This window comes from Mus caroli, chromosome 7 (genome assembly GCF_900094665.2).
Source record: "Mus caroli chromosome 7, CAROLI_EIJ_v1.1, whole genome shotgun sequence".
NCBI classification, from domain to species: Eukaryota; Metazoa; Chordata; class Mammalia; order Rodentia; family Muridae; genus Mus; species Mus caroli.
This window is the reverse complement of record NC_034576.1, coordinates 27065425-27088728: the sequence shown is the minus strand read 5'-3', so window position 1 is coordinate 27088728 and position 23304 is coordinate 27065425. Positions and strand designations below refer to the sequence as shown.

At 41.4% G+C, this 23304-nt stretch overlaps 1 protein-coding gene across 2 annotated transcripts in view; it reads right to left on the bottom strand.

The window, feature by feature from the left end:
* The window catches only part of LOC110298476 (zinc finger protein 59), a 162824-nt gene that overhangs the window by 19188 nt on the left and 120332 nt on the right, over nucleotides 1-23304 (bottom strand). The window contains exon 6 of one of the 2 annotated variants that reach the window (XM_021167762.2): nucleotides 19092-21044. The exons of the other annotated variant lie outside the window; for it this stretch is intronic. Coding sequence (XP_021023421.1) covers nucleotides 19273-21044 — 1772 coding nt within the window. The 3' untranslated portion in view covers nucleotides 19092-19272. Of the gene's footprint in view, nucleotides 1-19091; nucleotides 21045-23304 lie in introns of those variants that run through there. 2 annotated transcript variants of the gene reach the window in all.

The following is a 23304-nucleotide window of genomic DNA, read 5'->3' as shown; positions in this document are numbered from 1 at the left end:
ACACCTATAGTAATCAATGAGTACAGATGCACACAAGTGAATAAGGCTTTATGACAGAAATTGAAGCAAAAGGTCCACACAAATACGACTGAGTTTATTTTATGTTAGCCAATTATTTCTGGGCCTGTGGTCTGTCCTGAGGTATGGTTGATATACCCAGTGAGGCTGCATTGAAGAAAACTGTATTCTCTGCAAGTTCTTCCTTATACGCAATGAAAGAACAACCTATTTAGCTGGATATGGAAGAACCTGTGATCCCAGCATCCCAGAGCTGGAAAGAGTGAGTCAAGAGACCCAGGAGTTTGAGATCAGCCTGAGCTACAGGATGAGACCTGTCTTACAAAGCAAGCAAGCAAGCAAGCAAGCAAGCAATATAGAAAGTTAGAAAGAGGAAGAAAGAAAAGTGGGGTTGGAGAGTGGATCAGCATTTGAGAGTGAGCACTGCTCTTACAGAGGACCCCAGTTTGGTTCCTAGCACTCATACTGAAAGGCTCTCAACTGCCTGTCACTTCACCTCCTGGAGATCCGGTGTCATCTTCATCTGTAAGCACTCACACTCACCAAGGCTCCTTTCTCTGTGAGGACTCTAGCTTGTGTTACATTGGCACACAAAACCTACTGGTACAGGCTGTGAGAAGAACAAGTGACTTTAAGAACATCTCTGGCTGGCTGGAGAGATGGCTCAGTGGCTAAGTGCACTGACTGCTCTTCTAGAATTCCTGAGTTCAATTCCCAGCAACCATAGGTGGCTCACAACCATCTGTAATGGAATGACACCAGAAGACACTCTTCTAGTGTGTCTGAAGAGAGTGACAGTGTACTCATATACATAAAATAAAAATATCTGTGTCTGAGAACTCCCAAAATGATTCAAGTTAACATGATGCAGGAAATAGGAGAGACGAGAGAGTCTGACTCCTCCCTTTACGTGGGAATTGCCAGCACAGGTGATGTACATGGGGCAGAGGTCTCCTATTGGAGTCACTAGAGCAGAACAATCTCTGGTCCACCCTAATTGATCCAACAATGTTTCTCTGCAACTGACCAAGCTGTTATGTCCCTGATTAGGGTCATTTCTCTTCATGTCTACTTTAAAGCTAAGTAAGTAAATGTGGCATGAATATATGCCTAGACTCCATAGTTATGAAGGCACAAAGAGCAGGCAGTGTTTCCCATTGCAGTACTGCAATACTGGGAGTCTTAGTGTAGTCAGAACTACAGTCCCCACTTCTATTTCCTATCAGGATCATCTATTTGATTTGCTTCATGCAGTTGCTTACCCAACCTCCTAAACACACACACATACACACCACCAACCACCACCACCACAACCATCATGCTAATATTAAATTATGAAGGTATAAACTCAAGTCTATGGCTGTCAAGTGATTAACAATAAAAACAACCATCTTGCACATCCAGGATAGCCAGAGCTATACAGAGAAACCCTGTCTCGAAAAAACCAAGAAAACAAAAACAAACAAACAAACAAACAAACAAAAAATCCAGCCATCTTGGGCTGGTGAGATGGCTCAATGGCTAAAAGCACTAGCTGCTTTTCCAGAGGCCATGAGTTCAATTCCCAGCAATCACATGGTGGCTCACAACCATCTATAGGGGGGATCTGATGCCCTCTTCAGGCAGGCAGATATATATGCAGCAAAGAACAGTAAATAAATAAAATTTAAAAAAAAAAAACAGTCATCTTTAGGATCTTCTATGTGATGGGTTCTTTATCATAGACCATGCACTCATCGATGTAAAAGGAGAGTTAAGGAGATCTTTACCCACCCAAATTCAGTTAATGAGAGGCAGAGCTAGCTTCTGAATAAAAAGCAATTATGCCCCAAAGCCCAGGATTTCTTCTAGGGAGGCACTAGCATAAGTGGTTCATTAACTATAACAATCGTGAGAGTATATGTATGTATGTATGTATGTGTAAATGTGTGTATATATGTATGTATGTCTGTGTGTATGTATTATGTATGTATGCATCTATATATATATGTATGTATGTATGTATGTATGTATGTGTGTGTGTATATATGTGTGAGTGTGTGTGTGTGTGTGTGTGTGTGTAGGCTTAGGTTTTTATTATGAGTTCTCAAATGCTTTGACCTGCCTTCTAGCCCACTGTCCAAAGGTAGGGGAGAAAAGATGGTAAATAGGACAAGGGGATGTGGACCTGTTTAGAAGTAGTTCTTTGGGGCAATTCCCATCTCCATTGTCACAATACCAGCAGTCCAGTTCAGCAGTGTCAGGACACCAAACATGAATCAGCAGTGGTGGCATGATGTTGCAGCAACCACCAGGCTTCCACCGAATGGGCATGAGTCAGCAAGACTGACCAGGATCAACCCCGACACCAGGAGAAGTTGTCTGTCATGCCTCTCTTAATGAAGTGAAGTTCAGTGAAGATCATCGAAGACACAAGCCCAAGGAAGCAGTAATGCTAGATATGCAAGTGTGCAGTCACTGTCTATTGAGTACCATTTATACTCTCTCCAAACATCACGTGTCCTCCATAAGTTTTGCCTCATCCCGTGTCTTGCCTCAGCACATGGTCAGTCCTAGCAAAACTCCATGTGGGTCTGTATCAGCTGAGTCCTGAGAAGCAGCAAGAAGCCACTAGAGCACCAGCAGAAGTTTTCTGGTGGGTTTCTCTCTGTGGAGTCCTGACAAGCAAAGCTCAGCTATGCAATGTAAAGTGAACCAACGCATGTGTGCCATTAGCCAAGAATCCTTTGTCTCGTGTCCTTTCACAAGCTTACTGTAGCAAAACATCCTTTCATTTGTGTTCGCTTCAGGAAAACACTCTTCCATGTGGTTGCTCCAGCAAAACACCATCTGACTTAACTGACTTTCCAAAGAACCCGTAAGTTTCTACTTTAATGAACCTGGACAATTTGGTTAGACTTGGGACTCTATGCTATGAACTTCACGGTTTTTACTGTACATACAAATTTGTCTGATATCATAGAAAAATGATTTAATAACAGAAAACAAAAGCATCCCACTGCTTTCCAAACTTGCCAAATCTACCTTGCTCAAAACAAAAGCATGGTCAGGCCTTTCACAACAGTACCCTGCCCCTGGTACCAACTTCTGTCTTAGTTAGGGTTTTATAGCTGTGAAGGGACAACATGACCAAGGCAACTCTTTTGAAGGAAAACATTTAACTGGGACTGGCTTACAATTTCAGAGATTCAGTCCATTACCATCATGGTGAGAAGAATGGCAGTGTGCAGGAGATGCTGAGAGTTCTATTTGTTTGTTTGTTTGGGTTTGGGGAATTTTTTTTGTTTTGTTTTGAGTTGTTGTTTTTGTTTTTTGATTGTTTGTTGAGACAGGGTTTCTCTGTGTAGCCCTGGCTGTCCTGGAACTCACTCTGTAGACCAGGCTGGCCTTGAACTCAGAAGTCCACCTGCCTCTGCCTCCCACGTTCTGGGATTAAAGGCGTGTGCCACCACTGCCCAGCTTGATGCTGAGAGTTGTATATCTTGATTGAAAGACCAGGCTTTCAGGTCTCCTATGCCTAGAAGTAGAATGGCAATCTCTTCTTGACCGTCTTTCAATCAAGATGCTGAGAGTTCTATATATTGAGCCTGCTACCACCGTAACACACTTCCTGCAACAAAAGCTATGCTTCCTAATAGTGCTATTCCCTAAGGACCAAGCAGTCAAACATATGAGTCTATGGGGCCATACTTATTCAAACCACATACCAATCCCTGGCTTTCATGGGCTTGCAGCCATATCATATTGCAAAAATGTATTCACTCCAACTTCAAAAGTTCCCATAGGTTATTAGTCTCAATACTGTTTAAAGTCCAAATTTCAAAGTCTCTAATGAGACTTACAACAACCTATTAACTCGAAACCCCTCTAAATCAAGATTTAAAAAAGCAGACCACATACTTCCAACATACAATGGCACAGGATATACGTTCCCATTCCAAAAAGGAGGAGCAGGAGCATAGTAAGGACATACTGACCAAAACAAAACCCAAACACTGTATCCCCATGGTGCACTTTTCAGATCTCCAACTCCTTTCAGATTTGTTGACTGAAACATACATCTCTCTCTTGGCCTGGTTTTGTTGAGGTGTACCTACCAGTAAAGACCACTTGGACATGGGTTTAAGCCAATAGAAAGTCTTTATTAGGTATAGTAACTATACCAGTCTTTAGTATACTGTGTATTCCTAGTGTAGCCATGGGAATTTTTGTTGTATAGTCCAGCAGAATCGTTTGATTAAGGTCAGAACTTTCAGCAAGGGGATATCCTTCTGACAGAGGGCAAGACACCAAAACCGCTGGATATCTTTAATCTGTGTCTCATCAGAATGTGAGTCCAGCTACCTTATCCTTATGCAAAAGGTCTTGTCTCTCAGTAGGTTCTTTATTATTAAACATCTTCTGAGCTACCTCCTGCAACTGGGACTATTTATATCTTTAAATTTTTTTTAACTTTTATAACTTTTCTAATATCTGGAACCAATTGAATGACAAAAGAATCTTTTTTAGCAGCTGTCTCTAATCCTTTTTTAAAATACCTAGCAAAACTTGTTAAAAATCTTCTTGGTCAGTGTTGGGCAGAAGGGAAAAATCCATTCTATCCAGGCTGTGCTGTCCAGCATTGCTCCTCCTGACCTAACAAAGGGACAGGTTTTCTACTTTTTTTTATGGAAAAGTGGGTTTTGAGTTTCCAGTTCTATGGATCATTAGTTTAAAAGAAGACATAAATTATGAAAGAGAAAGGAGTGGGAAATGATCTGTGTCCCCAACAAGAGGGAGCACAGGTCTTTTTGTTTTCACCCTTACAAATCCTTCCCCTCAGCAGGACTAGGCACGGCCTCTCCCACTGAGGCAGGAATGGGATCCAATGGCAGAGAGCAGAGAAGGGAGCCTACATGAAGACAAAGATTCACATTTTCTACAAATGTCTAGGGGACCTAAGTCCAGCTACCTTATCCTCCCTGGCTGATGGTCTAGGCTCTGTGAACCCTCATGGTCCCAGGTTAGTTGACTCTGTAGGTCTTCTTGTGGGGTCCTTGATACCTCCAGCTTGCCCACAAGCTCTGCCTGATGTTTGGCTGTGGGTCTCTGCATCAGCCTCCATCTGCTGCTGTATGAAGCTTCTGCTGAGAAAGTTATGCTAGGTTCCTGTCTCCAAGCACAGTAGAGTATCATTAATACTTTCAGGGCTTGTCTCCCTCTAAAGGGATGCGTGTCAAGTTGGGGCAGTTATTGGATGATTGTTCACTCAGTCTCTGGTCCACCCTTATCCCTGCACATCTTGTAGCCAAGACAAATTTTGAGTTGAAGGTTTTGTGGGTGGATTGATGTCACACTCCCTCCTCTAGAAGTCCTGCCTGGCTACAGGACTTCAGTCTCTATATCCCACTCTGGTAGGAATCTCAGCTAAGATCACCCCCATAAACACTCCATATCTTCTCCCTTCCCAGGCCTCCAGCTAGTTCTAGAGACTCCTGCACCTATTCCCATTCTCATTCCCAGTCTTTTCCCAGCCCCTTTCCTGACACCTGATTACTATCCCTCTTCCCCTCTTTGCGCTCTCTTCTACCCGGTTCCCTCTGCCCATCTACCTCCAATGACTGTTTAGTTTCCCTTTCTGAGTGAGATTCTCACATCCTACCTTGAGACCTCCTTATGACCCAGTTTCTTTGGGTCTGTGGATTGTAGCATGGTTGTCCTGCACTTTATGGCTAATGTCCACTTATACTGGGTACATATCATGCATGTCTGTCTGGATCTCCTTTACCTCACTCGGGATGATATTCTCAAGATCCATCCATTTGCCTGTGAAATTCATAATGTCTTTGTTTTTAATAGCTGAATATTATTCCATTGTACAAATATACCTAATATTTCTTTATCCATTCTTCAGTTGAAGAACATTTAAGTTGTTTCTAGTTTTGGGCTATTATAAATAGAGCTGCTATACACATAGTTGAGCAAGTGTCCTTGTGGTATGGAGGAGTATCTTTTGGGTATATGCCCAGGAGTGGTATAAATGTTTCTTTTCTTTTATAAAAGATTTATTTATTTATTTATTTATTTATTTATTTTATGAATGTGAGTACACAGTAACTGTCATTAGACACACCAAAAGAAGGTATCAGATCCCATTACAGATAGATTGTGAGTCACCATGTGGTTGCTGGGAATTGAACTCAGAACCTCAGTGCTCTTATCCACTAAGCCATCTCTCCAGGTCCCATATAGTTGGGTCTTGAAGTAGAACTATTCCCAGTTTTCAGAGAAACTGCCAAATTGTTCCCAAAGTGGTTGCACAAGTTTCATTCCCAACAGTAATGGAGCAGTGTTCCCCTTGCTCCACATCTTCACCAGCATCTGCTGTCACTTGAGGGTTTTTTTTTTTTTATCTTAGCCATTTTGATTGGTATAAGATGGAATCTCAGGGTTGTTTTGATTTGCATTTCCCTGATGACTAAGTAAGTTGAACATTTCACTAAATGGCCATTTGAGATTCTTCCACTGAGAATTCTCAGTTTAGCTATGTGCCCATTTTTAAATTTGGTTATTTGGTTTGTTGGTGTCTAACTTCTCAAGTTCTTTATGTGTTTTGGATATTAGCACTCTGTTGCATGTAGGGTCCGTTAAAATCCTTTCCTGATCTGTCAGCTACCGTTTTGTCCTCTTGATGGTGCCCTTTGCCTTACAGAAGCTTTTCAGTTTCATGAGGTCCCGTTTATCAATTATGAGCCATTGATGGTACAGGAAGTTGTCTCCTATACTAATGCATTCAAGGCTATTCCCCACTTTTTCTTCCATTACATTTAGTCTATCCAGTTTCATGATGAGGCCTTTGATCCACTTGGGCTTGATTTGTGCAGGGTGATAGATATGGATACATTTGCATTCTTCTACTGCTGACATCCAGTTACTCCAGCATCATTTGTTAAAGATGCTTGCTTGCTTTCTTTTTTCTTTCTTTTTTTTTTTCATTGCATGGTTTTGCCTCCTTTGTCAAAAATCAAGTGTATAAAGGTGTGTGGGTTTATTTCAGGGTCTTTAATTCCATTTCATTGATCAACTTGTCTGTTTCTATTCCAATACCTTGCAGGTTTTATTATTATTGCTTGGTAGTACAGCTTGAGATCAGAGATGCTGATCCCTCCAGAAGTTCTTTTATTGTTCAGGATTGTTTTGGCTATCCTAGTGTCTTAGTCAGGGTTTCTTTTTATTTTTTGGTTTTTCGAGACAGGGTTTCTCTGTATAGCCCTGGCTGTCCTGGAACTCACTTTGTAGACCAGGCTGGCCTCGAACTCAGAAATCCCCCTACCTCTGTCTCCTGAGTGCTGGGATTAAAGTCGTGCACCATCATGCCCGGCTTAGTCAGGGTTTCTATTCCTGCACAAACATCATGACCAAGAAGCCAGTTGGAGAGGAAAGGGTTTATTCAGCTTACACTTCCACATTGCTGTGCATCCCCAAGGAAGTCAGGACTAGAATTCAAGCAGGTCAGGAAGCAGGAGCTGATGCAGAGGCCATGGAGGGATGTTCATTACTGGTTTGCTTCTCCTGGCTTGCTCAGCCTGCTCTCTTATAGAACCTAAGACTACCAGCCCAAAGATGGTCCAACCCACAAGGGGCCTTTCCCCCTTGATCACTAATTGAGAAAATGCCTTACAGCTGGATCTCATGGAGGCATCTCCCCAACTGAAGCTCCTTTCTCTGTGATAACTCCAGCCTATGTCAAGTTGACACCCAAAACCAGGCAGTACACCTGGGTATTTTGTTTTTCCATAAGAAGTTGAGAATTGCACTTTCAGATCTGTAAAAAAAAAAATGTGCTGGAATTTTTATAGAAATTACATTGAATCCATAGATTGCTTTTTGGTAAGCTGGCCATTTCACTATGTTAATTCTACCAATCCATGAGCATGGGGAATCTTTCCATCTTCTGATATTTTCTTAAATTTCTGTCAATTGCTTGAAGTTTTTGTCATATAAGTCTTTCCCCTTATTTGGCTATTTGCAAAGGATGTTGTTTCTTTAAGCTCTTTCTCAGCCCATTTATCATTTGTATAAATGAGGGCTGCTGATTTTTTTTGTTGTTGTTGTTAATTTTGTATCCAGCCACTTTCTTAAAGGTACTTATCAATTGTCCAAGTTCTCTGGTCAAATTTTTGGCATTGCTTATGTATACTAACATATCACCTGTGAATAACAATACTTTGACTTCTTCCTTTCCAATATGTATCCCCTTGATTTCCTTTAGTTACCTTATTGCTTTAGTGAGAACTTCAAGTACTATATTGAATATATAGGGAAAGAGTGGGCAGCATTGACTTGTCCCTGATTTTAGTGGAATTGTTTAGAATTCCTCTCCATTTAATTTGATGTTGGTTATTGGCTTGTTGTATATTGCTTTTATTATACTTAGGTGTTTGCCCTGTATCCCTGATCTCTCCAAGACTTTCAACATAAAGGATGTTGGATTTTGTCAAAATCTTTTTCAGCATCTAATGAGATGATCATATAATTTTCTTTTCTTTCAGTTTGTTTATATAGTAGATTGCTTTGATAGATTTTCATATATTGAACTATCCCTGCATCCCTGGGATGAAGCCTACTTGACCATTGTGGATGATACTTTTGGTGTGTTCTTGGATTAGGTTTGTGAGTATTTTAATTGAGTATTCTTACATCAGTGTTCATAAGAAAATTGTTCTGAGGTTCTCTTATTTTGTTGAGTCTTTGCATGACTGAGATATCACGATAACTATGGACTCATAGAATGAGTTTGGCGATATTACTTCTGTTTCTATTTTGTGGAGTAGTTTGAGGAGTATTGGTAATAGCTCTTATTTGAATGCCTGACAGAGTTCTGCACAAAAACCATCTGGCTTTGAACTTTTCCTTGGTTGGGAGACTTTTAATGACTGGTTCTATTTCCTTAGAGGTTATAGGACTGTGTAGTTTACCTGATCTTGATTTAACTTTGGTAAGTGGTATCTGTCTAGAAAATTATCCATCTCATTTAGATTTTCCAATTTTGGGGAGTGCAAGCTTATGAAGACCTAATGATTCTTTGAATTTCTTCATTGTCTGTTGTTATTTCTCCCTTTTCATTTCTGATTTCATTTATTTGGATACTATCTCTCTTTTAGTTAGTTAGTTAGGCTAAGGGTTTGTCTATCTTGATTTTCTCAAAGAACCAGATCTTGGTTTCGGTGATTCTTTATACCATTTTTTGTATATAATTGATTTTAACTGTGAGTTTGATTATTGTGAGAAGCGGGTGCAGCCGCCGCCCCAAGATGGCGCCCAGGACGGCTGCCAGGTCTTATGACCTGCGCCTGACTTCCTCATTATCTTAGACTTAGCCACATCCAAGCCACCTGCACTGTGCAGATGCCATGCCTTGTCAGCTTGCCTGAGGTGTCATCACTTGCTGTGAACCTATGGACTGCCTTTACGTGACTGGGGTGATTGGGAGGAGTCAGTAGGGAAGCACACCCTGGGGTTGGGTGAGAGATTCCTGTTCCTACATTGCAATGCTAAGTGTTCCTGAATAAACCTGCTTGAAGAAGGACAACGTGGTGTTGCATCTTTCCTGCTGGTCGAGGTGGATGCGACAGATTATTTCTATTCTTCTTGTGTGTATTTGCTTTTTTTTTTTCCCTAGAGTACTCAGATGTACCTTTAAACTACTGGTATGAGAATTTTCTCTTTTAAAAAAAAATTATTTATTTATTATATGTAAGTACACTGTACTTCAGACACACCAGAAGAGGGCATCAGATCTCATTACAGATGTTTGTGAGCCACCATGTGGTTGCTGGGATTTGAACTCAGGACCTCTGGAAGAGCAATCAGTGCTCTTAACTGCTGAGCCATCTCTCCAGACCAGAGAATTTTCTAATTTCTTTATGAAGGTGCTTGGTGCTATGAACTTTCCTCTTTCATTGCTTTAATTATGTCCCATAAATTTGGGTATGTTGTGTTTTCATTTCATTTCTTTCTGTATTTCTTCCCTTACTCAGTGATCATTTGAAGAAGTAAAACATAAAAACAAAATTCTAGGCCTTTGGGCCCAGGCTTGGGAGGGTGGCCTTTGTGGCTCAGTGCTCCGAGGTGTGCTGGTCATAAAACAGATAGCGACATTCCTCCACCCACCCGCTTCCTGGGTTCAAAGAGTGTTCATTCAAAGAAAGTCACCCTGACCCACCCTGACCATTGCTAGAACCAGCTATGTAAATGTGCTATCACTAGGGGCTCTTAGATTGTTAGGGGCTCTTAGAAACTGTCTTGAGAAATAACCCTCACAATTACCAGGTATTCCTCGTGACTTTGCACTTCCTTGTGACTCTTAACTGGTATTTTTGGTATTTTCCAACAACACCCTCCCCACCTCCTTGAGTTGTGGTTTCTTCCTTTAAATACCCCCTTATTCAGCTACTTGGGGCGCCACGGTCCTCTCCCCCTGCATGGTGTATGACTGTGGGCCTGAGAGCGCTCTTGAATAAAAATCCTCTTGCAGTTTGCAGCAAGACCGTTTCTTGTGGGTGATTTTGGGGTGTCACCTCTCCTGAGTCAGAACGTGAGGGAGTCCTCACGTTGTGGGTCTTTCACATTGAGTAGAGTTGTTCATATTCCAAGAGTTTATAGGCTTTCTGTTGTTTCTGCTGTTGTTAAAGTACAGCTTTAATCCATAGTGGTCTGATAAGATACAAAGAGTTATTTTAATTTTCTACTATCTGTTGAAGCTTTCTATGTGACTGAAAATATGGTCAATTTTGGAGAAGGTTCTGTTAGCTGCTGAGAAGATATATTCTTTTGTGTTTGGGTGAAATAGTCTATAGATGTCTGTTAGGTCTGTCTGCTTGATTCATAACATCAGTTAGTTTCATTATTTCTCTGTTTAATTTTTTGTCTGGATGACTGGTCAATTAATGAGAGTGGGTGCTGAAGTCTCCCACTATTAATGTAAGGGGTTCAATGTGTGATTTAAGCTTTAGCAATGTTTCTTTTATAAATATGCATGCCCTTGCATTTGGGTATAGATGTTCAGAACTGAGACATCATCTTGGTGGATTTTTCCTTTGATGAGTATGAAGTGTCCTTCCCCATCTCTTTTGATTAATTTTGGTTGAAAGACTATTTTACTAGATATTAGAATGGCTACTCCATGTCACTTCTTGGATCCATTTGCTTGGAAAACTTTTTTCCAACCTTTTATTCTGAGGTAACATCTATCTTTGTTGCTGAGGTGTGTTTCTTGTATGCAGCAAAATAATGGATCTTGTTTTTTAATCCATTCCATTAGCCTGTGTCTTTTTATTGGGGAATTGTATCCATAGATGTTGAGAGATATTAATGACCAATAATTGCTTATTCCTGTTATTATGGTGTTGGTGGTGGTGGTGGTGGTGTGTGTGTGTGTGCGCGCACGCACACACACGCACTTTCCTTGTTTTGGCCATATGGAATGGAATTACTTATCTCCTCAGTTTTCTTGGGCGTAATTAACCTCCCTTGGTTGGAGTTTTTTTCCAGTATTTACTGTGGGGCTGAATTTGTGGATACATATTGTTTAAGTTTGGTTTTGTCTTGAAATACCTTGTTTTTTCCATCTATTGTGATTGAGACTTTTGCTAAGTATTGTAGTCTAGGTTGTCCTTTGTGGTTTAGACTTTCAAGTGAGTCTTTGTTGTGAAGTCAGGTGTAATTTTGATGGATCTGTCTTTGTACAGTTTGTAGTTTCCTTATTGGTTCTACTTCCATTTTCAGGTATTAAACAATTTTTTTCCTTCACAGGTTTAATTGTATTTTTCTGTATTTCTTTAAGGGGTTGTTTCCTCTTTAAAAGCCTCTACCTGTTTGATTGTATTTTCCTTTACTTAAGGGATTTATTCATTTCTTCTTTAAATGCCTTTATCATCGTTATAAGATTGGATTTAAGATCATTTTCATGTGTTTTGGTTGTGTTAGGTTATCCAGGGATTTCTGTAGTAGGATATGAAGGTATCATACTGCCTTGGTTTTTGTTGATTATATTCTTATGCTGGACTTTAGTCATCTTGATGTTTCTGATATAGCAGGTGTTGGGGAAGTTGCCTAACCTTGATGTTCTTGGTGCAGTAGACCTCTGGTGGATAGCCTTGGCTGGACAAGGGAAGTCAGAGGGCATTGCAAGTCTCCTAGCAGCTGGATGTGCTTCTGGAGACATGGCAGGTAAGGGTTTGAGGTAGGGAAAGTAAAGCAGAGAGGGGGACAGGACAATGGAGCTCCTTGGGAAGGGAGAACAGCATGCTGGTCTTAGCAGGTGGGCATGTCCCAGAGGACTGGGCAGCCAGGGGAATGGGTGCAGGTAAGGCATCTAACCTGTGTGCTTCCAGATCTGCAGTTCTGATGAAGGTGGGTAGAGAGGTAGCAGATGAGGAGAGTATCTTGGTGTGTTACTGGCTGTGGGAACTCAAATTAAGGATGTCAGGACTATTCATGTGGGTGGGCTAGAGGGTGGTATAAAACCCAAGTAGAGTGAAAGAAAAAGAACTTATGAGTTAGGGGTGGCAGCAAAGGATGAGTTTGAGTTTTAGATTTTGTTTGATTTGGTTTAGTTGATGTTAGGACGACTCTTGATCCAGGTGTGTTAAGTGAAGTAGTTTCCTTAGAGGAGATAGTTGGTCGGTGCTTTGGTATGGGTAGAATAACTTCTTAAGGATCCAAAGGTTTGGGGACCAAGAAAAGGGGCCAGTTTATTCTGGATAGTAAATCTATCTCAAAGGTTCCTTCCTATGGCATAGAAACTGAATGCCCATGTTTTCTGTTTTCCATAGGTGGAATTTTTCTTTTCTTTTTTTATGTTCTTGGAAGTGAAGCATAGCACTTTGAAGAACAAGCCAAACAGCTTCTAAGAGGGCCAAGCTTTTGTTTTTAATGTCCTTTTCCTCTAGCATTGAAAAGCCTCTTTCTCTATACATATTGTATCCGGATATGCATGGTAAGGAAGGGTATGGCCACTATCTGTCTTAAGGGGTGGCAGACTTCCTTTTCCCCACATGAGAAACTGGGTCAGATCAGTTAGCTCTGCTCTTTGGGCTGAGGTTAACGGTCCTAAGGCTTGAACCCTCATCATTTCAGTTAAAGTAACTATTGTAGGCCCCACATGCTTGGTCTCATCTTTAACGAAGCTGCCACCACCCATGTAGAGCACTGCATCAAGACAGGAATGTCACCTTGAGATAGTCATGGATGAGCACTCATTAGACAAGAGGGTAGCAGGATTGATGCAAGTAGGTTTTTCAAATCAGACACCAGGCTCCAAGCATAGGGCTTGGTATTGGGTCACAGAAGCATTAGACAGACAGCATTCTGGTGTTCCTCAGAGGAAGGCCTCAACCAGTTGGAGTGCTGTGATGATAAGATACTGACCAAGTTAACTTTTTTTCTTGTTTATCTTAGACTAGTCATTCCCACCAGAGCTTAGACAGGTGGACCATTGGTGGCTACAGGTCTAGTTGTTTGAACAGATATAACATAGGCCCAAAATTTGGGGATAAAAGCCTCTTTGTATTTTGTTCCACAGGTAGATGAAAAGGTTTTGAGATGTCTGGAAGTGCTAGGGCTGGAGCTCAAGTCAGCTGTTTCTAAAGCCTCCGATGCCTTTTGCTTAGCCTCAGTACAGATTAGGCAGTTTCCTATTTGTTCTGGTGTATAAAACTATTACTATTTCCACAAACTCCGGTATCCTGAGTCAGAAATACATACAGGAACCTGGAAAACCTCAAACCTGTCTCTTGGTGTATGGTGTTGGTATCTGAAGGGTGGTGGCAACCCCACTATAGGACAGGCTCCTTTTGCCACCCCTTACCAGGTAGCTCCTAACGTACAATGTACATCTTCCTGAGCCGACATTATGTAGCTCCAGTTTTATAAGTATTGAAGTAATGCAGGAGTCCCTTAGTGACTGTTTATAATCTATGATTGTTTTAGCAGCCAGGAGGAGTGTGTGTGTCACACACATCATCTCAGGCAACCTCTGATGGAAAGGGAAGAGGTCAGCACTTAAGTGTCCCATCAAACAGAGTTGGAAATCTTTTAAATCTTTGGGGCAACTTGGTCCAGGGTTACCCATCACCTACATTTGAGTCAGTACATTCAAAGGCAAAGCTAAGTTTACTCACCTCTGCCTATGGGAGGCTGAAGAATGCACCTTTCAATTCCAAGGCAGTGTGCACCTGTTTCTCTGGAGGAATCAGACTCTTGAGACTACATGTGTTTGGGGCCATAGTGTGACTAGTTATCATCCTCATGACTATTATTTTTCTCAGATTCTGGACAAGTCAAAGGTCCCAGGTTTCTTCACAGACAGGAAAAGTGTTTCAAGTCTGCCAGGCAATATAAACTAAAATTTCCCTTTTGGTTTCCAATGTCACTGGGCATTGTTCAATCTGATGATTCTGTTCTGTTTAGATGTTCTGTTCTGTTTAGATGACCTTGGTGTTGGACCAGTCTTTGGGGGTTGATTTCTGCCCTCAACTCTGGAAATCTTTGTTGTTAATCTGTAAAATGTATCTTTTTATTGGGGGCATGACTTTCAGTTAAGAGATATTCTTCTGGGGCTAGAGAAATGGCTCAGTGGTTAAGATCACTGACTGTTCTTCCAGAGGTCCTGAGTTCAATTCCCAGCAATCACATGGTGGCTCACAACCATCTGATGCCCTCTTCTGGTGTGTCTTGAGACAGATACAGTATACTCATATAAATAAATAAATCTTTGAGAGAGAGAGAGAGAGAGAGAGAGAGAGAGAGAGAGAGAGAGAGATTGATTCTTCTGACAGAGGTCAAGACACCAAATTTTGCTCTGTATCCATAGTCTAACTGTAACTCGTCAATAAAGAAGTGGAGGGTGGCTTTCAGTTTATCATGAAGTTCTTGTCTCTCAGAACAAACTAGACCTTTAATAGAGCTCTGGCACTTACCATTTCACTCAAATGACCAACCTTAATTTCTCCAATTCTGTGACAGCTGATACAACCTGAACATAAGGCAACAACACATCCAATCTGCAATACTGTCTTATCCAAATCTGAACCAAATTCTCTTGGATAGAAAATGCAATGACTAAGTGCTGGGAATGTAGCTGAATGAGCACATTCCGACTGTGCACAATGCCTTGAGTTAGAGCAACACCGAACATTTAATAAAGGACAGAGCAAAGCCAAAACTCTATCTATATTGGAGTGTCCTCAGGATATATACATGGAAAAAAAAAAAAAGGAGGCCAAGGGCAAATTTCTAACAGTCATAAAATTCTGGGTCATTTCCTTAAGGACAATTATGGTACAGATGACATTCCATCTTGGCTAATGTAGTAAGGGATAAAATGTCATATCTACATTTTTCTCTTAAAATCTCTATAAAGCAAAAGTTGAACTTGAAGTCACTGTATAGCTAGGCTTGACCCCAACCCTTGATCCTTTTGTCTCCCCTTTACTAGAACTCAGGGATGCACTACCATACCCAGTTCTAAAACATATTCTTAATGATACAGCCCCAAATGACTAAATATATATACAGAAAAGTAGGAGCAACACTGTACATTGTTAACAATTTTGAATCTAGGTGAGGATCTAGAAGTATGCTGTTGACTATTCCAAGTTTTCCATATGGATGAAAAATTTCACACATGCCTTTTTATAGGTGACTTAAAATTGGATATTTTTGTTAATGTGTTAGAGGGAGCCCACGAGAGAAGACAACTTAAACACAGTATATAACCAATTGCTGGTCTTTATTCCAGCCAGCTCTGAGTACATTGAAGTATTTAGCACTTATTCAGCTGCTGCAGGGGGAGCTTTTATCTGAACAGGCAGTTTAACAGAAGCCAAGATAAGCAGATAACCAGAGGGGGAGGTTTAAATACACAGGTCATTTAACTAAAGCCAGGATGAATTATCATAGCCAAGTGGATCTCCAGTTTCTAGAATAGAGTGGTGCAATTTTCCACAAAATTCTCTATCAAGAAAATCAAATTCTAGTCAAACCTGAAATGGCCTCAACAAGAATAAAAGATGGAGGATCCTGTGGACTTTCTTCTCCTATTACAAATGGATAATTCATCTTCATATGTAGGCAGAGGACATAAATATAGAATTTTACCTTTTGAAATTTTAATAAATTTCAGTTAGAAAGTACTTTCTCATCAATAACCGTTTTTTTTTTTTTAAATCTCCACATAAATACTCAAGGAATGGACTCACAATTCAAATCCTTTCATGCTCCATTAGATGTATCCAGAATGGAGTTATTTAAAATTTAATAGTGGATGAATGCATGAGGCTTTCCTAAATTACATAAAGTCCAATTAGCCTTTCATGTCAGTTATACTAAAGCTAAAAAAAGTGAGAAAAATTTAAAAATCTATTTTATAGAACATCAGCGTTGAACAAATATCCTCAAGGATTTTGATATCTATTATAATCCTCTTGACACAACTTTGGTCCTGTGTTGCCCATTAACAAAATATGCAAAAACAAAGTAAACATTCAGTCTAATATCACAAGAGCCATGTGATGTTAATGGTGACAACAAAGACATCTCAGATAAATGTAGTTCCAATAACTGCTCTCCTTAAGTTAACTGTCCGGGGTGACTACTGATGAATTAAGTTTATACAACTAACAGGATAGTAAATCAAGAACATGATCACTCCCCTGTATCTCTGACATTAAGAGACATTATCAATAGAGTATCTTCTCTGAACAGCCAATTTCCTTCATTCTCACTCTATTTTATTGTATGTATGTGAGTACACTGTAGCTGTCTTCAGACACATCAGAAGAGGGCATCAGATCCCATTACAGATGCTTGTGAGCCACCATATGGTTACTGGGAATTGGACATTGGGACTTCTGGAAGAGCAGTCAGTGCTCTTAACCACTGAGCCGTCTCTCTAGCCCCTTACACTCTCACTCTAAAGAGTTTCCTGGCACCAAGAGGATCTGAATACTGTGATGCTGGCCAGATCCTGTGGCAGCTTAAAGTTTCCACATTCTTTTAAGTAACAGGATTTCCATGCAATGGCTTGCCCACCTTTTTTTACATGCAGAAGACTCCTGACAATTAAGAATTTTCTGATTTTGTATAAGCTCACCATTTTCAAGAAAGGCTTCTCCTGAGTCTTCCCAACCACTGGGTTTCAGACCTACAGGGACTCTGATGAGCTTTAACAGCTTATTCTAGAAATGTTCCCGCATTCCTTGCTTTCATAGTGTTTGACACCAGCATATATTCTTTTATGGTGAAGAAGGCCTGCGCTGCAACTGAAGGTCTTTCCACATTCTTTCCAGTGACAGGGTGTCCCACCAGTATGACTTTGCCACTGTGCATGAAAGCTGAACTAAATCTAAACATCTTGTCACCTTACTCGTTATAGTCATAGAACTTCTCACCAGTAGGATTCTCTGATAGACAGCTAGTTTGGAATTACTGAAGGCCTTTCCACATTCTTTACATCTTTTTTTTTTTCATTCCTTATATCTTAAGACTTGTTACTAATATTAAGTTCAGAATGTCAAACCAAGTTTTCTATTCAATTTAAGATCTTCCCACATCAGTTAAGATTCTTCAACAATGTGAATTCTCTGATATACTTTAAGGTCTCTATCTCATGTACTTCCCAATTCCTTACATTCATAAGGATTCTAAACTATCCAAGAAATTGGTAATGAGAATGAAAAGATTCCCCACATTCCTTACATCAAAAGGGCTTTTCGCCGGGAGGTGGTGGCACACGCCTTTAATCCCAGCACTTGGAAGGCAAAGAAGGCAGATTTCTGAGTTCGAGGCCAGCCTGGTCTACAAAGTGAGTTCCAGGACAGCCAGGGCTATACAGAGAAACCCTGTCTCGGAAAAAAAAAAAAAGGGGGGGGGGGGGGGGGGGGGGGGGGCTTTTCACCACTGTGGATTCTCTGATGAATTGTAAGGGCTGTTCCATGAACAATGTCCTTTTCACATTCCTTACACTGAAAGGATCTCTCACCAGAATAAGTTTTTGCAGTGCTGCAAAAAGTTTAAGCAATGAATAAAAGCTTTGCCATACTCGTTACATTCATATGGTCTCACACCAGCATGAATAGCCAGCTCTATGTTGAACAAGGCTGGAAGCAAGCTTGAAGGACTTCCCACACACCTTGCATTGAAAGGGCTGTGGAAAAACTCTGCTAATTAAAGTTGAAGTCCACCATGGCTGGCTGGACAGCCTCTGGCCTTGGCACACTGTGAGACACCCTTTCTTCGTAGGGATTCTCCTCTGACTTTGTCTGGGGAATTCAATACCTCCATGTACACCTCGACCTGAGGAATGTCACGTAGCCTCACTTATATTACAGGATCAATTTCTTTTCTCCTGATAAAACCTGTTCAGCCAAAATCTGAGATTCCCGAAATGCTTTCCAGGCTAATGAACATTCCAGGTACCCTAAGCCCTCAGCCAATAACCTTTGCCATCCTGAATAGCACTACCCTCAGGCCCCCAAAACCTTATAAGCCTGAGTCACCCGAGGTAAAACTGATCTGCTTCCTGACAGCTCGTCCCAGCGTGGTCACTCGCCAGATGTGCTCACAAAGCTTTCCACTCGCCAGCCCCCACTGCCTTCATGGACCATTTTGGCCTACCACAAGGAAGGGAGTCCCATGAGGGTCTTTTTTTTTTTTTTTTTAAGATTTATTTATTTATTATATGTAAGTTCACTGTAGCTGTCTTCAGACACTCCAGAAGAGGGAGTCAGATTTCGTTGTGGATGGTTGTGAGCCACCATGTGGTTGCTGGGATTTGAACTCTGGACCTTCGGAAGAGCAGTCGGGTGCTCTTACCCACTGAGCCATCTCACCAGCCCCCATGAGGGTCTTTTAATTGTAGTAACAATTTTATGGTTATTAAAGCTGGCTGGAAAGATGAAAGGCTTTTCCATATTCTTTATATTCACAGAGGAAGGCAGATTTCTGAGTTCGAGGCCAGCCTGGTCTACAGAGTGAATTTCAGGACAGCGAGGGCTACACAGAGAAACCCTGTCTCAAAACCCACCCCCCTACCAAAAAAAAAAAAAAAAGGCCTCTCAGGATTGTGAGATTTCCGATGACACATGGGAAGCACACTAAGTCTAAGAACTTGGCACCTTCTTTCTACTTGAAGAGTTTCTTCCCAGTGTGAGTACTCTGACGCTCAGTAAGATCCGACCTTCCCTGCACTGCTACCCCACATTCCCCGCACTCCTAGGGTCTCACATCAATATGAGTGAGCCGATGTTCACTAAGCTGGTACTTATGTCTGAAGACTGACCCACACACCTTACACTTGAAAGGCTTCTCTTCCATGTGACTTTTCTGATGCTCAGAAAGGTATACCTGAAATCTAAAAGCCTTCCCACATACATTACATTCAAAGGGTTTCTCACCAGTATGAAAATGCTGGTGCTGAACAAGGTGTGAGCCAGTATGGAACTTCTTGCCACATTCCTTACATTCAAATGACCTCTCACCAGTATGAATGGTCTGGTGCTGAATGAGTTGTGCCAGCAGAATGTAGGCTTTTCCACACTCCTTACACTGAAAGGGTCTCACGTGAGGATGAGTCTGTCGATGTAAACTAAGCTGGTACCTACTTCTGAAGGCTGACCCACACAGCTTACACTTGAAAGGGTTCTCTTCAATGTGAGTTTTCTGATGCTCAGAAAGGCATGCCCGAAGCCTAAAAGCTTTCCCACATACATTACATTCAAAGGGTTTCTCACCAGTATGAACCCGCTGGTGCTGAGCAAGGTGTGGGCCAGTATAGAATTTCTTGCCACATTCCTTACATTCAAATGGCTTCTCTCCAGTATGAATCCTCTGGTGTCGAGTGAGCTGTGGCAGAACAGTGAAGGCCTTTCCACAGTCCTTACACTGAAAGGGTTTCTCCCCAGAATGAATTTTCTGATGTTGTATGAGGTTTGAGCGACGATTAAAGGCTTTCCCACACTCACTACACTCATATGGTTTCACATCAGCATGAATAATCCTATGTTGAGCCAGGTGGGAGACACACTTGAAAGACTTCCCACATTCCCTGCATTCAAATGGTTTTGCACTTGTATGAATCGTTTTGTGAAGCTTAAGCCGGTCAGGAAAAGGAAAAGCCTTCCCACATTCATTACATTTGAAAGGTCGATCTCCACTGTGAAATTTTTGGTGTCTTGTGAGCTGTTGGAGGAGTCTGAAGGCCTTTCCACATTCCTTACATGCAAATGACTTCTCTCCAGTATGAATCATCTGGTGTCCATTGAGGTGAGCCAGAAAAATGAAGGCCTTCCCACAGTCCTTACACTGAAAGGGTCTCTCGCCAGAATGAATTTTCTGATGTTGCATATAGTATGAGCGACGTTTAAAGGCTTTCCCACACTCATTACATTTATATGGTTTTACGTCAGCATGAATAATCCTGTGTGCAACAAGGTTGGAGACACGGTTGAAGATCTTCCCACACTCCTCACATTCAAATGCTTTTGTACTTGTATGAATGGTTTTATGGTTCTGAAGCAGGTGAGGAAGATGAAAAGCCTTTCCACATTCATTACACTCAAAAGGTTTCTCATCACTGTGAGACTTCTGATGTCTTGTGAGCTGTTGGGGGAGTCTGAAGACCTTCCCATATGCCTTACATTCATAGGGCTTCTCTCCAGTGTGCACACTCTGATGCTGAGTTAGCGTTGAACTACAACCAAAGCACTTCCCACACTCTTTACACTCATATGGTTTTTGTACGTTGTGAGCAAGAGTCTGGCAGGTATAAGGAGGCATTTCTTCCCCCTTAGTAATCTGTTGACCAGCATCTCCTTCTTGACAACCCTGTAGTCCTTGGAATGAACTACATTTAGGGCCATTACTAAACCTGGAGCCCCTAAAGTCAAAAGTTTTATCTGATTGTCTTATGTTCTGTTTGGGTGAATTTCTATTATAACTATGATTTTCCAGAAATAAATTTTCAGCATCATAACCTGCCTCCAAATCTGAAAGAAAAGGACAAAGCAAGAATACTTTATTTCCCTGTAACACATATACAAACATAAAATATTTTCCTATAACATAAAATCCATTAAAATCATGGCCAAACTCTAAAGTAATCTCTGAGAAGCTGTGTGGGAGCACGGAGAGCAGCAGTAAGGAAAGTTTATGTAAGAAGATACTCTTTACAGTAGAACAGGTTGGAAATGGGATGATATGTCGGTTTAACAAGATTATAACTAACTGTGTTGAAATACTCTTATATGCTTATTTGCATACTATTTGAAATACACACTGTTAACAATCAGGCATTTGCATCAGGCTGCCCTCAGAGACCTAGCTGCAGCAGCTTATAGCATCACCCAGAGCCACCTGGATGCCAGGTGTACCAAGCCGCAGCATATAAAAGGCACAACCAGCTCTCTCTCTGTCTCTCTCTCTCTGTGTCTCTCTCTCCCTCCCTCTCTCTCTCTCCTCCCTCCCTCCCTCTCCCCCTTTCTATCTTGTTCATATTCTCTTTCCTGCTCTCTCTCTCTCTGACTCCATGTCCCCAGTGTGAAACAGCCTTTCACTCTCCCCAACCCCCCAATGAATCTCTTACACTAGATCAGTTGTGTCGTGTCATTTTTTACCGACAAACCTTGGCACAGAGCTGCCAAATTTACCCAAATCTTGTCACTTTACCCTAATGCAAACTGTTTCATAACAGTTTTTGAACCAAACCATGATGAAAAAAAACCTATACCACACAAACACATAACATCTGTCATGCTATAAGAAAACTGGCCTGGACTTGGAATTCTTTATGGGAAAAAAATTTAAAAAGAGGTAAAAATCTGTCATGGTGGTGGTGATGGTACACAACTGTAATCCCAGCTAAAAGTGGCCTGTGGTAGAAGCATCATGAGTTCCAAGCCAGCTTGGACTAGATTAGGAGATTCACCATCAGAAAAACAAAACAAGCTAAAAAGGAACTAGAACCGAAACAGAATTCATTCGAATTTTAAGAAGACTTAAAACCCAGGTGGGCTGGCTGTAGATCTTTACCTATCTATCCCTTCTCTCCTCCAAACACAGTTCCCCGCCTCATCCCAGCTCTGCAGCAGGCACAGTCCCCAGCCTCATCCCAGCTCTGCAGCAGACACAGTCCCCAGCCTCATCCCAGCTCTGCAGCAGGCACAGTCCCCAGCCTCATCCCAGCTCTGCAGCAGACACAGTCCCCAGCCTCATCCCAGCTCTGCAGCAGACACAGTCCCCAGCCTCGTCCCAGCTCTGCAGCAGACACAGTCCCCAGCCTCATCCCAGCTCTGCAGCAGACCGCCGCTTACCCTCCCTTCACCCATTGGTGTAAGTCTAACCAAGCAAGGAAAAGACTTATAGGACAAGAACTTCAAGTCTCTGAAGAAAGAAATTGAAGAAGATCTCAGAAGATGGAAGGATCTCTCATCTCTTGAATCAGTAGGATTAACATAGTAAAATGGCCATCTTATCAAAAGCAATCTACAGATTCAATGCAATTCCCATCAGAATTCCAACACAATTCTTTACAGACCTTGAAAGAAAAATCCTCAACTTCATAGAGAAAAAACAAAAACAGAACAAAACAAAACAAAAAACAAAAACACCTCAGGATAGCTAAATCAATCCAGTACAATAAAAGAACTGCTGGAGGTATCATCATTCCTGAGTTCACGCTCGATTACAGAGCAATAATAATAAAAACTACATGATGCTGGCATAAAGACAGATGAGTTGATCAATGGAATAGGATTGAAGATCCAGAAATAAACCCACACAGCAAAGATGTCAAAACTATACAATGGAAAAAAGAAAGTATCTTCAACAAATGGTGCTGGTCTAACTGGATATCTGCATGTAGAAGAATGCCAATACAGTTAAATTCATCACCCTGCACAAAACTCAAGCCAAAGTGGATCAAAGACCTCAACATAAAATGAGACAGACTAAATCCAAAGAATAGAAAGCGGGGAACTACCTACCACTTCCTGAACAGAACACCAATGGTTCAAGCTCTAAGATTAACAATCAGCAAATGTGGCCTTGTGAAACTGAAAGGCCTCTGTAAGGCAAAGACAACTGTCATTAGGACAAAGCACAAGAAACAGGGTGGGAAGGGATCTTCACCAGTTCCACATCTGACAGAGGACTAATATCCAAAATATATAAAGAACTCAAGAAACTAGACACCAGCCGGGCGTGGTGGCGCACACCTTTAATCCCAGCACTCGGGAGGCAGAGGCAGGC